This window comes from Pithys albifrons, chromosome Z (assembly GCF_047495875.1).
Source record: "Pithys albifrons albifrons isolate INPA30051 chromosome Z, PitAlb_v1, whole genome shotgun sequence".
NCBI lineage: Eukaryota > Metazoa > Chordata > Aves > Passeriformes > Thamnophilidae > Pithys > Pithys albifrons.
In genome coordinates this window covers 81,221,233-81,235,741 of record NC_092497.1, presented here as the reverse complement: position 1 = coordinate 81,235,741, position 14,509 = coordinate 81,221,233, and the positions used below count along the sequence as shown (strand labels likewise).

The following is a 14,509-nucleotide window of genomic DNA, read 5'->3' as shown; positions in this document are numbered from 1 at the left end:
TTTTCTATAAGCCAAACATTGCAGCTAAAATCCTGTCATACATAATTTGCAGTCTGTCATGTATATAACTCACACACCTTCACAAGGGACCTAGGAAAAACATCACAATAAATGTGAGAGAACCAAAGCATAAGAAAAGTTAAAAGATCCTGTGAAAGTTGCAAATGGTAGAGATCACAAAGAGACTGTTTTTATACTGTTGAACCTAAGGTTCAAACTCTCAGAAGACACTGCTTTTCCTGAACCACCACCAAAGTTATTACAGAAGTGCTCATCACTAAATTAAAAATAGGCAACTACATACAGAACTTAAAGGGGAGCATAAGGAAAGAGATGCAAAAGTCAGGGTTGGTGGTGGCTCACTGAAGAGAACTCAAATGGAATCCAACAGCTTCAGAATCAGCAAAGATGTAACAGCTGGAATTGCCCCATAATTATCTAGGATATTTTAAAGGGTTCTACATCTCTCAGTGTGAATTACCATACCCTCCTGAAGGCCAAGAAGAACAGGTAGTAAGGCAGTTCTATAAAATTACATTTAGATTAATCTGATGACATTAAAACTCTTCTGTATTAACACTATCCTGAATGTTACACACATAAACCCAGTAACTTACCCTGTTCTTTTTAAAGTGTTCCACTCCTGTTTGGTATTTAAAATCAATTAAAGTTCAAAAGGAGAAGAGTAGCATGTAGAACGTAAAAGTTGAACAATTTAATGATTGCTAGCCTGGAAAAGTGGATCTTGGGAAACAGCAACAGACAAGAAAGAAAGCTAAGCACTTCTAATATCCAGTATTACAATGTATCTGAAAGGATGGGGTTTGGATTCTGTCTTCACAGTTAAAACATTTATTTGAAAGGCAAAACCAGGGTTAAAAGCAAAATAAAATAAAATTTTATCTATTGCTTGAGCTAACATCTTTAAAGGTGCACACCAACCTCGTAGTTTTCTACCTCTCCATCTTCCACATCCAACTCAAAGCTGAAAGCTGGTCCAACTGCAGGTGGCACTGGGAGCATTGATCTGCCATGGGAGCAAACAAGGAAAAGGTTCAGCATCTTGCTGAAGCAAAACACAGAAACATCTAGCAGAGGTAAGCTACCTTACTGATGCCTCTTAAACCAGTTCTCAGAACTGGTAAAAATGTTACGTTTGAAGTCCAGAACAGACATTTGAAGTGAAAGAGTCACAGGAAAAACCTAATTCTGCCACCTTTTGATACTGGGAGTGCTGACTTTTTAATTGCATGCATGTCTCAGTTGGTATGTTCAACCAAACTCAGCTTTATGACAAAACTAATCTCTTAATTGTCACTGACTATGGAGAGCTAGAAGTAATGATAAATTGACATTCTAGTTTTATATACATTTTATTTCTTTGAGTGGATAAAATGCCATCAAAGAAAGGGAACCCTAAGCGCACTTAGCTCTCCAACACAGAAGTCTCTTGCAACTTTTGTAAGCCTGAATCATACAATGAAGATAAACAGGATCTGCCACTGGACCAACTTCCATACTGAAGGCAAGCACAAATTCACTTTCTCATGTACTGTGATATTGGTTAAAGCAGAATCCCTTCAGATATATTAGAGAGATGTTTTTCTGGTTTTATATTTAATAAGTGTTTTTAGCCCTCAAGATAGTACTATGGGCCAAAACTTAATGGACACACATGGAAATCACAAATTCAAAGCACCAAAATACATCAAAATCCCACTGAATTCACCAGGAATTACTGTGCCCCACTGTGTCCTCTGTGGCCAGGCAAGAGGCTACGACATTACTCTCAGACTGCAAGATGCACAGTTGAACAACCTCAGTGAATTAGATTTCTGGTGACATTTTCATGCCACATATAACATTGTGCAGAGAGAAACTATAGATCTGATGTCAATGTTTATTTTCTTGTCAATGTCAACTTTGCCATCAAAAACTTAATCCTTGTTTTCTAAACATTCCATACTTCCAAAACAGAACACAGAAGACTAAGAAATCTCATGTCATAGACCCAAACTTGCCTCGCTTGGAGTCTACCATAACATGCTACAGCTAATTTCTAAATGTTAACTGCCCCCCATCTTTTCCAGAAACAGCTAATCAGCTGCAGAGCAGAAATTGGACAGCTGTAACAGAGTAGCAGTGCAGCCAATAAGGAGTAACACATCACAGAAAGCTCCCACCCTTGTGTTTCATAGTTAAGAACCAAACCAAAGTAATTTACTCTGTAAGTGAAGCCACAGGAGTTGATCCTACAGGGCTTCCATGCTGTCAGAGTATCACAGATCTGAGATTTAAAATTTGTTTTAAGATTTTAACAAGAGTTCAGAATCAAGACCCTACTGTATCTCAAAATATCTACAAAACTACTCAAACAAAAATTGATTCACTTATATATTTTTACTTGCTCAAGGGTGCATGCTATTCAAAATAGGCTGAAAAATTTACACAGAAATGGAAGCCTTCCCCTGAGACAGGTGAAGTGCTTGTTGAAAGTCACATGAATTCTTAATAGCCTACATGGAAGCAAATGTACTTTACACTTACAGCACGTAAGGTAATAGGCTGGGATGGTAAGGGTGTGGTGGTATTGGCTGCTGTGATCGGTATCTGCTGCGCCCTGCGAGTCTTCGAGGCATAAAAGGTGGGTAAGGCTGTAAGAAAGAAGAAAATAAGCTTCAAGTAGAACTTGTGGAACTGGAACTTGTGTCCAGTTCTGGGGTCCCCAGCACAAGACAGACATGGACATACTGGAAAGAGTCCAACAAAGGGTCACTAAGATGGGATTGGAGCATCTCATGTGTAAGAAAAGGCTGAGAGAGCTGTTTAGTCTGAAGAAGAGAAAGCTCAGGGGGGGATCTTATCAATGCACATAAATACCTGAAAGGAGGGTGCAAAGAAGACGGAGCCAGGCTCTTTTCAGGAGTGCCCAGTGGCAGGACCAGAGACACTGGGCACAGACTGAAACACAGGAGGCTCCGTCTGAACATCAGGAAACACTTCTTTACTGTGAGGGTGACTGAGCACTGGCACAGGCTGTCCAGGGAGGTGGTGGAGTCTTTTTTCTTGGAGATATTCAAAAGCAGGCTGGACATGGTCCTGAGCACTCAGCTCTAGGCAGCCCTGTTTAAGCAGGGGGGTGTTGGACCAGATGACCTCCCTTCCAACCTCATCCAGTCTGTGAGCCTGTGACTAAACATTTTCTTTTCTTAATCTCCTCTCTCAATATTGAAATACATTTTTAGTAAAGCATTCTTTAAAAAATCCAGCCTCTGCTCAAATCCTAAAGAACCTCAGTACCAATTTGAAAATTTTCCCATCTATAACATGCAATCATACCATTCCATATGAAAAAGTGGTAATATACAACAGAAATCCTTGCAAATTCTTCTGTTGTTAAGTCTATATGCAGGATAATCTGGGAAATTGGACATGAACTGCTGACTCTCTTATAAATATAAAAGTCAAGGTGCTATCAGGCATGCCTGTGTGCAAGTGGTTAAGAAAAAAGCACTTAGAAAAGTTTTTAAAAGGAGATTTTTTAAAAAATCTCTTGGAAAAACACCTGTCTTTTAAGTGGTAATATATATCTACAATTATGCTAAAGTGTTGAAACCCTTCAAGTGTATGTGGACAGTTTAACCAGGACCATTTCTGCAGCTGGACCACATCTAAAGAGACAGTCAAAGCCTAAAGCTTCAGTGCATTCTTTCAACGCATTCTTGGACAAATCAGGGCTTTTTTGTAATCCTTTTTTTACTGAAACATTTTTAGTATTTTCTACAACTGAAATTCATGTACCCCTATTAAATTCACATTGCACATTTTTGAAGCAAAGAACACTCAAAGTCTTTACTAAGATGTTTTTCTCCTTCCATGTTTGAAATCTGAAATTACAAAAGGACACCACCACCAGTGACTAACCTAAAATCCCGTAATTTTACAGTGGAACCTTAATCAATAGGCAGACATGGTCACACATAAAATTAACATATGAATACAAATACAATGCAAAAGAGTCAGGGTCTTTTTGCTTTGAAGTTTCAAACTGGGTATATCAAATATGAATTTTAATGCTTTGTGAATTCTGCAATGCAAAAACATAATCAGAAACTGCTGTATTCGCTGAATGAAAGAGAATCAGAAATGCAGCCATTGCAGTAATATGCTAATATAAATAAACCTTTATAAATATTTAGGCTGCTGTACATAAGACCACATGATTACTGGTAATATACCTCCTGTTCCTCTGTGATAAACAACCTAGAGCTGAAGCATCAGAGAGGACAAATGCTACAATCTGCAAAAAATGATACTGTGTTCCTTACCTACTTTTGTAACTCAACTTCGAAATATAGAAAACCTCACTCCAACCAAAATGTTTGTGATTAGACTAATGCATTTAACAAGCATGCTGAATAAAATACAAGAAGTTTATGGAAGCATTTAAAGGTCTTTGTCTCCAGAGTGACTCATGGTGACTGAAAACTTAATTGAAAATCTGTACACCTCTAGATTAATAATAAACTGAATACCTTTCTAAAAGGTGGAGACTTACTTGAACCTTTGTACAAACTGCAGCAAGCATTTGACTAATTAAAGACAAGATATCTGTATATTTTGCAGCTGCAGGTCCTAAAATTTCATTCTCATTTAAAACTTTAAATAATAATATACCTCTAAAACCTTTATCAACTTGATACACAAGTCAAACATTGAAACATTTCAGCCACTATACTTGACTTCTAGTTAGTTATTTGGGCATCACACAGCAGAAAAGGTGTTTTTTTTTTTAAAGAAAAAGCAACTCATATAAAGCAACAGCAACAACCCCACCCATTTCAGGACTAATACAATTGCAGATTCAAGTACAACACAAAGATCCCAGAGGCAGCACCACTGGACACACCACACAAGCACACAGGTCAACAAAATTCACCTCAGACTTTATCCTGCACCAGGTTTAGTACTTTTTTGTGCTGCTGCAGATGAACTGCCTGTAGATCCCCAGCAAGTTGTTTTAAAGTAAGCTTTGTAACACAGTGTGATCTAAATCATGGGAGCACTCTGTACAACTGCATGCAGAGAAAAGCTGTTTTTAAAGCATTCCAGCTTTCGTGGCAACTCGACATATAATGAAGCATTAGCTAAAAGTTACAACAGTGTTTATAAACTGTACTAATCAAAGTCTGCTGTAGAAGTTCTGGACTGTGTGACAACATGAAATTTTCCTAAGGAAATCCTCCTACACTTTGCAGATGATGTTACTGTAAATAATTTGCTGGGGTAATTACATTACCCTTAACTTGATAAAGACAAATGTACAGAAAATACCACAGTATGCACCTATACCAGTAATGGAATACAACTACAAAGTGCCACCTTTCAGCAACTGTACTACAAAAGAAAGATCAAGCAAGTTAATGCAGTATGGATGAGAATGTAGCATAGAAAACAATACTTACTACACCGAATGACACCTCCTGGTGTAATGGATCGTGGGTTAGGAATTGAAGAGGAGCTGAGGGAGGCAACGTTGGTGGATGGGCTGAGGGAGGGTATGTAAAACCTCCTACAGGAAGGTGTTCTCCAAGCAATTCTACATCATTTTCTATCCTTTGAAGTGGCTAAAAAAAACCAGAGATAGCCTTTGTTGCAATAATAGAGATGCAATTTTTCCCCAGTAAAGAACTGCAGTCCAGCTGTATATGCCATGCTGCTGTCATCAGTTTCATAGTAACTCTGTAAACAATTCCTACATCATTAACACTAGCCAAAAAGCAATGACAACTACACATTTGATATAAATTCACCTTTTCTAGTTAGCCATGCTTATAGACCAGGCACTTATGTAAGCTAGCAAATATAGGAGTGGCTGTAATTTCCTGCTTCTTGCATTTTTCAGGACAAATATTTGCTCTCCCTCTTGCCAAGTTACTCTTACTATACAACTATGAAAGAGAAAAAAATAACCAACCATAGACAAGAACTGAAACTGTGCCAGAAAAACTGAAAAGTGGAGATAAAACATGGTGTCTCCAGTTGATTAAACTGCTAATGATATTCAATAATCAAGCAGATGCTTTCCTAGGGGGGTCAGGCAAGCAGTCCTACCCAGACTGGCGGGCCAGAGACTTCAGAGGCATTAGACTCCAGTTCAATATTGTAACTAGTCAAGTATAGAACATCAGTCAGGTTCAAAACCGCCTAAGAAACAACCAGGAATCATCACTGGTTCATAAATACACCTTTCTGTTACTGATACTGAATTCTACCATTTCAAGAAATTCAACTAAGAAAGCTACCTTGTGGAACCAAAGGAATAATCTGTTGTCCTGTTATGCAGAGCAAGGTATTCTTAAGCCACTACGATGCAAGCTTTCTTGCCAGAGCTGGAAGTTAACAGGCAAGCCTAGTTAATAACCTAAGTAACCAACTCAAGCTAAAACCCAAGTCCCTATTTCTTCTAAAGGTAAGTCTTACAAAGATTGCTACCACTGAAAACTGCTTTGTTACGATGATGGAAGCTGTTCTGTCATCTTAATAAAGTGATTACAACTCAATCCAGACCTGAGACAGGCATGAAGAAGTCTCAGCACTGTTTGTAACAATGAAGCTATTTTCTATTTCTGCATTACTGAAATACTTGCATCTTTGACTCAAGTACTCATACTACCTACACAGTAAGAGTTGTAGGCCAGAACTATAACCTTAATTTCCCCCTAAATGCAAAACAGGGTCACTTTTTCTTGTGATTGCACAGTCCCTATCACTAAGCCAAATCTGCTTAAGCAGACAGCATCAGTAGCTTTTAGGAAGTGTGAAAAAAGTGTTCCAGGAAAAGCACTTGTAATTTAAAACTTAAACAAGAAGGAATACAAAAGAAGCATGTAATGAAAGTAACACTCTGTGCTTTCTCCTTTCTCTGCTAAGCTATTCCCTGAGACATGTACTGTGCTACACAACCTCTTCTGGATTCTATTCTGTTTCCTGGGAAAGACATATCTGACAGTGAAGCAAATTCTCATCTTTCTGACAGAAGTAAAAGCCTATGGTGAAACAGCACAGATAACAATGAAACCCTAACTGAAACACTGAACTTCAAAGGTACTTTTTCATCTTCATGCCAAGCAGTTACAGATTCTAAACAAAATCCTTCTGTTTCCTCAGTCAGGTATCAGCATTAAGTGCCCATCCAGCCCCACCAGTTCTACAGAGAGTGGGGTAAGAGACATTACTTACCGACCGTGACTGCTGTGCTTGGAAAGGAACGAATTGTCCTGGAGGAGGTAAGTGAGGAGGGTGGTGTGTGGAGATATGAGTAGGATGCAAAAGGAATGGGTCACTAGAAATGAGGGGTGGAAATGCTGCATATGGCACAGGTAGGTGCTGGACTGAGCACGCCTGAAGCATCTGAAATAAAGTGAAAACAATATATTTTTGTCTCCAGCACAGACACTCCCTATACAACGTTCTATATTCTATGTATTTGTAATGGAAAGATATCATTAAAGTACAAAAAGTTTTCGTCTCCTTGGAAAAGCCTCTGAAAGACACATAAATAATAACCCATTAAAATACACAAGGAACAGTGATTAGTACAGAGCAGGCTCTAGAAGCACCAGTGTGACATCTGCAGGGCACACATGAGGTGCCTGGGAGTTAGGATTTTCAATATTCCAGGATTATTATACAGCCTCCTTAGTGATGAACAGATACATTTATCCTAGTTCATTTCAATTTTGCCACATATTACCATCAAAACAACATGCCAAAGCAATGGCCTTGCAACCACTTTAAGCTGTAGATGCAGTGGAGGGACTCTCAGCTGTCCGACTGTGCCTAAAAACCTCTTGCCTGATACATTAGGAGTAATTCATACTGTCTGTTCAGTTCTGCAGTTCAAGGTGATTCCTATGCTGTAAAGGCAGCTCCCTCAGCAACAGCTACTCTGCAGAAGAGGCCTTTTTCTCTCCCCCTTTAAGTTCCTGACACAAAAGCAACTTTGGGCACAACAGTTTGATGAAGGCGTTGAAGGGGACCGGAATGTGCTTTGTGGAAGTGTTCGGGTTTACTTCCACCTTCAGATATGAAGAAACAAGAAACATGCATTCTCTTTTTTCTTGCTCTTTCATCATCAGAATGTCAGCTATTTATGTTACATTTCTGACAATTAACAGAGCAATTAGCTAAGAACTTTGCTATCAAATCTTACACAGAAAGTTGACCCAGTTCTGATCTCTCATTTTTTTTCATATTCCTGTCACACAGCACACACTGTGCACATTGACTATAATAGCATAAAATAGTAAAAGGAACTAATTTCGAATCAGATTACAGTAGTGGGAGTGGAATTATCACCACAATTTACTGTGATCATGACCAAACATATACCTTCATATGTACTGAAACAGTAGCAGATTAATTTGATCTACTATTTTTCCATAAACGCTGACTATTCTTTCCCCCCAGTTACTATCTCATTTTTCTAAAAGAGAAATACCACAGACAAGTGGTTCTATTGTTATAAAAAAATTCATTGTATTTTACTAAATTAAAAACTGTCCTCTGAAAGAGCACAAGATAAATCTGCATGCAGAACATCACACCGTGTTGTTTAAAACAGGAGGTTCTTTGGGAAACATTAGAATAGGTGTAATCCTGAGATTCTGTATGTTAAAGATTACCATAGATCCTACATACATTTAGAATGAACTATGCTATGCCCATGTCACTTTTTTAAGTTAGAGCAAATGAGGGCACACTAACTTCCAGGTAACAAGAAATGAAAATTACCTACTTATTCATTCAGGCTTTTGAAAAACTTTTGCTGTTTGAACATACTATAGAATGGTCTGGGTTGAAAGGGACCTTAAATATCATCTTGTTCCAAGTCCCCTGTCATGGGCAGAGACACCTTTCACCAGACCAGGTTGTTCAGAACCTTGTCCAACCTGGTCTTGAAGACTTTCAGGGATGTGTCATCCATAATGTCTCTGGGAAACCTGTGCCAATGCCTCACCCCCCTCACAGTAAAGAATTTCTTCCTAATATCTAATCTAAACCTACTCTCTTTCAATTTGAAGACGTTTCCCCCACTTTGTCCTGTCAGTACCTGCTCTTGTACAGTCTCTATCTCCACCTTTCTTGTAGGCTTCCTTCAGGTACTGGAACTGAGACACCCCAAAGCCTTCCATTTTCCAGGCTAAACAATACAAACTCTCTCAGCCTTTCCTCATAGAAGAGGTGCTCAGCCCCCTAACCATGTTGGTGGCTTCCCTTGGACTCACTCTAACAGGTCCATGTCCTTCCTGTCCTGAGGACCCCAGAGCTGGGCCCCAGAGTGTTCCAGATGGGATCGCACCAGAGCAGAGTAGAGGGGCAGAATCCCCCCTTGTCCTGCTGGCTGCACTGCTTTTGATGCAGCCCAGGATATAATTGGCTTTCTGGACTGTGAGTGCACATTGCTGGGTCATGTCCAGCCTCTCATCCACCAGCACCTCCAAGTCCTCTTCAGCAGGGCTGCTCCTGATCTGTTCACCCCCCAACCTGTGCTGATTGAGGACTGCCCTAACCCAAACGCAGCACCCTCAACTTGGTCTCGTTAAACCACATGATATTCTCATGGGACCACTTCTCGAGCTTGTCCAGGTTCCTCTGGATGTCATCCTGTCCTTTGAGAACTTCTAAAACTAATTAAGGCTGAAATTGATTTAATAACTGACATTTGTTTGTTTTATAGTTACATATACAATGAGAGAGACAAATATTGTGAAAACAGCAGAAGTATACTGGGAAGTTTACAGATGAAGCTGGTGAGCCAGCTGACACCCTGGAGGGCATGGGCCACCTTTCAGACACACTTTTATATGCAGTATAAATTGCCTGACAGCAACTGTGTGAAGTTCAAAGGCAAATGGGAAATCTAGCATCAGGAGAGAATAACTTTGGGACTAACTGGTTGCAGCCAGGTTTGCAGGAAAAAACCACGGGGTTCTAGTGGTCATGTCAAAAGGAATTCACAACACCCACAGTGCTCTCCTGCAGCCAAAAAGGCCTTATGGCATGCTGGCCTGCATTGCTAAGAATGCACTTACTGAAACCAGTGAAGTGATTCCACCCCTCCATTCAGAACTTGAGACACTAATCTCAAGTAATCTGTCCAGTTTTGGCCACCCTAGTGCCAAACAAAACCAATGACAACACAATGACCAGCAACTTGGAGCACACTGCATAAAAGGTGGTAGAATGGAGCTTGTTCTGCTTTAAAGAGAGAAAATTAGGCAAAAATCTTACCACTGTCTGCAATTACTTTATTAGAGTGGACAGGAAGTACCTGAGTCTTGTGAAGGTACAAATTGAAAGGACAAGATCAATGGGACCAAGATGTAATAAAGAAAATTCAATCAGATATACAGAAGAAATGCTTCACCACAAGAACAGCCAAACACTGGAGTGGAAGCTTAGAGGGTTTATGAAATTACATACTTGGAAACTGGTACTGCTTTTAGCAAGTGACCACTAGATGACCTCCAGAGCCCTCTCCTAACTTAAACTATTCCTCAGTTTTGTGACCTAAGAGAAGAAAGCATGAAGTCTGCCTGCTGATGTTACAGACACTCAACCCTAAATTTTGTAGTCACTTGTACTGGATCCATTCTCTCCACACACCTGATTAACTGTTGTACATTCAGTCCAGACAACCTAGTCGAGCTTTACTCCTGTATGTCTGTAAAGGACAGCTATGTTGTTGAATTACAAAACATTTTATGAATTGTACAGATAATACACCTATTCAAAGCAGAGGGTAGGATTACTATTAGCTGCTGTTTGGAGTTCCCTAAGCCCCACTACAGTTTTAGCTTTTTCTCTGTTGTTGCTTCCTAGGACATGTTGCTTTCTTGCCTTGATGAATTTACTATGTAAGTATTGTTCCAATCTCTGGGTACCCAGTCTCAGAGTGCTTTGTACAACTGACATCATCACTGAACAGAAGAAAAAGGCTGTTTCTCGTGCTGCCTCAGGGATACACACCAGCTTATGTCACAGATTTTCACCAGTTTGAAAGAACTACTTCTCACAGATATCTCAGACTAGTCAGCAGTATGCTGTGGACCTTGTCTCTCACAGGGATAAACAGCACCTGAGCATGATAAATGCAATGTGCCCTCACTCCCCCACGAGCAGCTTAAAGAAATAGGTGGTAATACCAAGGTTTTTAGTGCACACAGGCTAGTTCATGTCCTCAGGTCACAGAATGCACATGAAAACCTAAGTTACACACTGCTGGCAAATGCATAGCTTACAGAAACTAGAAGTATATCAACATTAATAAATGTTTACTGGACACTTTATCTAGCATTTATGTACGATATAACGGATTTTTACTGAAAAAAGGAGAGGAAACAAGCTGTGGTGCTTGTTAACACTTAATGATGAAATTTCCATCAGAGTGCCATGACTTGGACAGTGGTATCACTGAGCTGACACATGAATGTTTGAGAAAACAGTTCAAAATCTTTCAAATTCAAAGCTGGCAAAATGATTAGTCAAGGTGCTTAATTTTACTCCCAGTGAGGCACAGACAGACATCATTATTGACCAGTATTTTTAGTAATATAATTGAGAACCTTTTCAGACAAGAGAAGTTTTCAGCTTTCAGCGATCTTTCAGGATCTTACTACTTCTCACAAGAAAACTGACTTTGGAATATCAGACCTTTTTGCATATAACTAACTCCTGAACAAGGTCTTCACTAAGTAAGATTTTTCTCCTAGGTGAACAAAAGCCTTAGAAACCTTCCTCTTACTACATGAAAGTAGGTAGAATGGCTGCTGACAAGAAGTCACTTCATAAATCAGGTTTAGGTTTGAATTAAAAGCCACCATGAATCTACCACTAATGAACAGCCATACTCTATATACCATACTATGTTTAAGTACCATGTTGATCAGGTCTAAGGCCTACACCCCTATGCCACTGTAGTTTACCACAGGGAAAAAAAAGGGCTATTTCCAACAGAATTGAAGCCACACAGACACTGAAGGTCCAAGGTGCCATTTCTACAACCAAGATTGAAACAGGTGTAGTTACAGAGACCCACTTACTGGGGGAGGCACACTGCAAACTGGAAGGTGCTGGCCACTGAAAACCACTGAGCACCCTGGGACCTGCTGAGCACTGCAGGCTGGAATGTGCTGGCCTGTGCAAAGTGGTAACCCATGTGGAGCCACAGTTGTCACTGTGTACGAAACAGGAACTGTGCCCTGATGGATCTGCAGCAAAGGAAAAAAAAGAATTTAATAACTTACTGCAAAGTCTTAACAGTGTTGTACAGTGAGTAACATAACAGACTTTTACCTACATATCAGAAAAATAAGATATATTCACAATGAAAATGTAAAAGGAGGCACATGGCTATAATTTCTGTTTATTAAAATACTGTTATTAATGGATTGTTATTTATTGATCAGAAGTTTCTCATCAAATCTTCTCAGCTTAAAACTCTTAAAACTTTAAGGCACTTTAGTCACTCAGATGCACCTAAGACTATTAAGCCTGTCTGCCCTCACCCCTCTCTCTTAAGTTAATTCTTACAAAACAAGGCAGTAACTCCCACATGAAAGCTAATCTACAAACAGCTCAAGAATTTTCTCAATTCTAAAGGGAATGATTCAATATTAACTCAAAGACTTGTTTCTTTAAACAACAAGAACAATTTTGCAGACTTTCTTTCTTCCAAAGACCAATCTTGATTCACTCTCAAGCCAATATTTAGGCTAAATTCCTAACATAAGTGCAACAGAACAGCTAACTGGAAAGCTGAGAAGTAAAGTTAACATGCCTATGTGGCAGCAGACCCTAACTATCTAAATTTATATTAGGAAACAGGCCCACGTAACCCAATTTTCTAGCTAGTGACATTCCTTAAAATTTAATCCTCAAACTAAGATCCAAAGGTATTCTGGACCTACGAGCTACATGGGTTGTTTTCTGGACTGTTTTTTTGTTGTTTGCTTGTTTTGTTGTTTGGATTTTTTTTAAAAAAACTACACAAGAAATCTCTGATGCTCTAATAAAATTGAAAAGGCTTAAGTGTTAGGCAGCACTGACTAATAGAAAGTGATTATTTCAAAGCACTCCCTTCATGATCTGCTAAAATGAAACTTTACTGGTTTAAACCAGAACAGCTCAATAGGAGGCTCAGAATGAGTAAAGAAAGTTAAACTACTACACTGGTAGAGTACAGTCAGACACACAGACCAAATCAGAACACAGAACTGAGCTTAAAATCTCAACCTGTATATCACTAATGACAGAAACCAGTTTCAGGAGACACACTGAGTTTGACACAGTTCTGACTCACCTACAAAAGCTGGACATACAATGTTATCCTGCATGTGATCCTGAAATGTTTATTGGTCATACTACTAATAAAAAACAATGTCTCAAAACTGTTATTTCCCTGAAGTGGCAAGGATCACCATGGAAGACCTTAGTTAGTCTGGAAATACTGATCTTTGATCATAAATAGTGCTTGGAAGTTAGAGGCAAACAACTTTTAGCCAGGCTTCTCATGATGTAGGCTTGCAACATAAAGCAAGAGCATGATCTCAGTCTCTGAGATGCTGTAGCAGTAGAACTGCTCTGAATGTTTGTTAGATTGCTAGATGGCCCTGGCTTCCACCCTGGCACTTGGTCTCAAATGCAAACACTTCTCTGCTCAGAACCTGCACACACAGCATGACACACCACTGGGGTATGCACTGAGAGCAAAGCTGTTTTTAAGTGCATTATATGCACACACAGTTTGAGAAGTGAACATCCAGATAACCAGTTCTATTTCTCACTTCCTGACTATGTGGTAAAAAGTGTACCTGTGCTGCAGCCTGTTAATTCAACAAACAACAGTAAGTATTACCAACAGAATCACAACATCATTTAGGCTGGAAAGACACTCAAGATCATTAAGTTCAACTGTTAACCCAGCACTGCCAAGTCCACCTCTAAACCATGTCCCTAAGTGCCACATCTATGTGTCTTTTAAATACCTCCAGGCATGGGCACTGCACCACTTCCCTGGGCAGCATGTCCCAATGCTTGACAACCCTTTCAGTGAAGAAATTATTCCTAATATCCAATCTAAACTGCCCCAGTGCAACTTGGTACAATGTCCTCTTGTCCTGTCACTTGTTACTTGGGAAATCAAGCCCCACCTGGCTAAGATCTCCTCCCAAGTAGTTTTAGAGATTGTTAAGGCTCTCCCAGGACCTCCTTTTCTCCAGGCTAAACAACCTCAGCTCCCTCAGCCACATCTCATATTACTTATACTGCAGACCCTGCAGCAGCTCTGCTACTCTTCTTTGGACATGCTACATCAGCTCACATCCTTCTTGTAGTGAGGGGCTCAAAACTTCTTTTACAGGTCCTCAGCTACAGGATTCTACACAAACTGCTGTTGAAGAGAGGAATGATTTACCCCTGGACCAAGCACATATATAAGGTTTTC

At 39.6% G+C, this 14,509-nt stretch overlaps 1 protein-coding gene across 4 annotated transcripts in view; it reads right to left on the bottom strand.

Moving 5' to 3' along the window:
• Positions 1-14,509, bottom strand: part of RNF38 (ring finger protein 38) — a 116,539-nt gene that overhangs the window by 14,270 nt on the left and 87,760 nt on the right. For all 4 annotated transcript variants that reach the window (XM_071580813.1, XM_071580812.1, XM_071580815.1 and 1 more), the window contains 5 exons: positions 12,108-12,275; positions 7,243-7,413; positions 5,466-5,627; positions 2,548-2,654; positions 943-1,027 (listed from right to left, as the gene is read on the bottom strand). In XM_071580813.1, the coding sequence (XP_071436914.1) occupies positions 943-1,027; positions 2,548-2,654; positions 5,466-5,627; positions 7,243-7,413; positions 12,108-12,275 (693 nt within the window). The remainder of the gene's footprint in view (positions 1-942; positions 1,028-2,547; positions 2,655-5,465; positions 5,628-7,242; positions 7,414-12,107; positions 12,276-14,509) is intronic.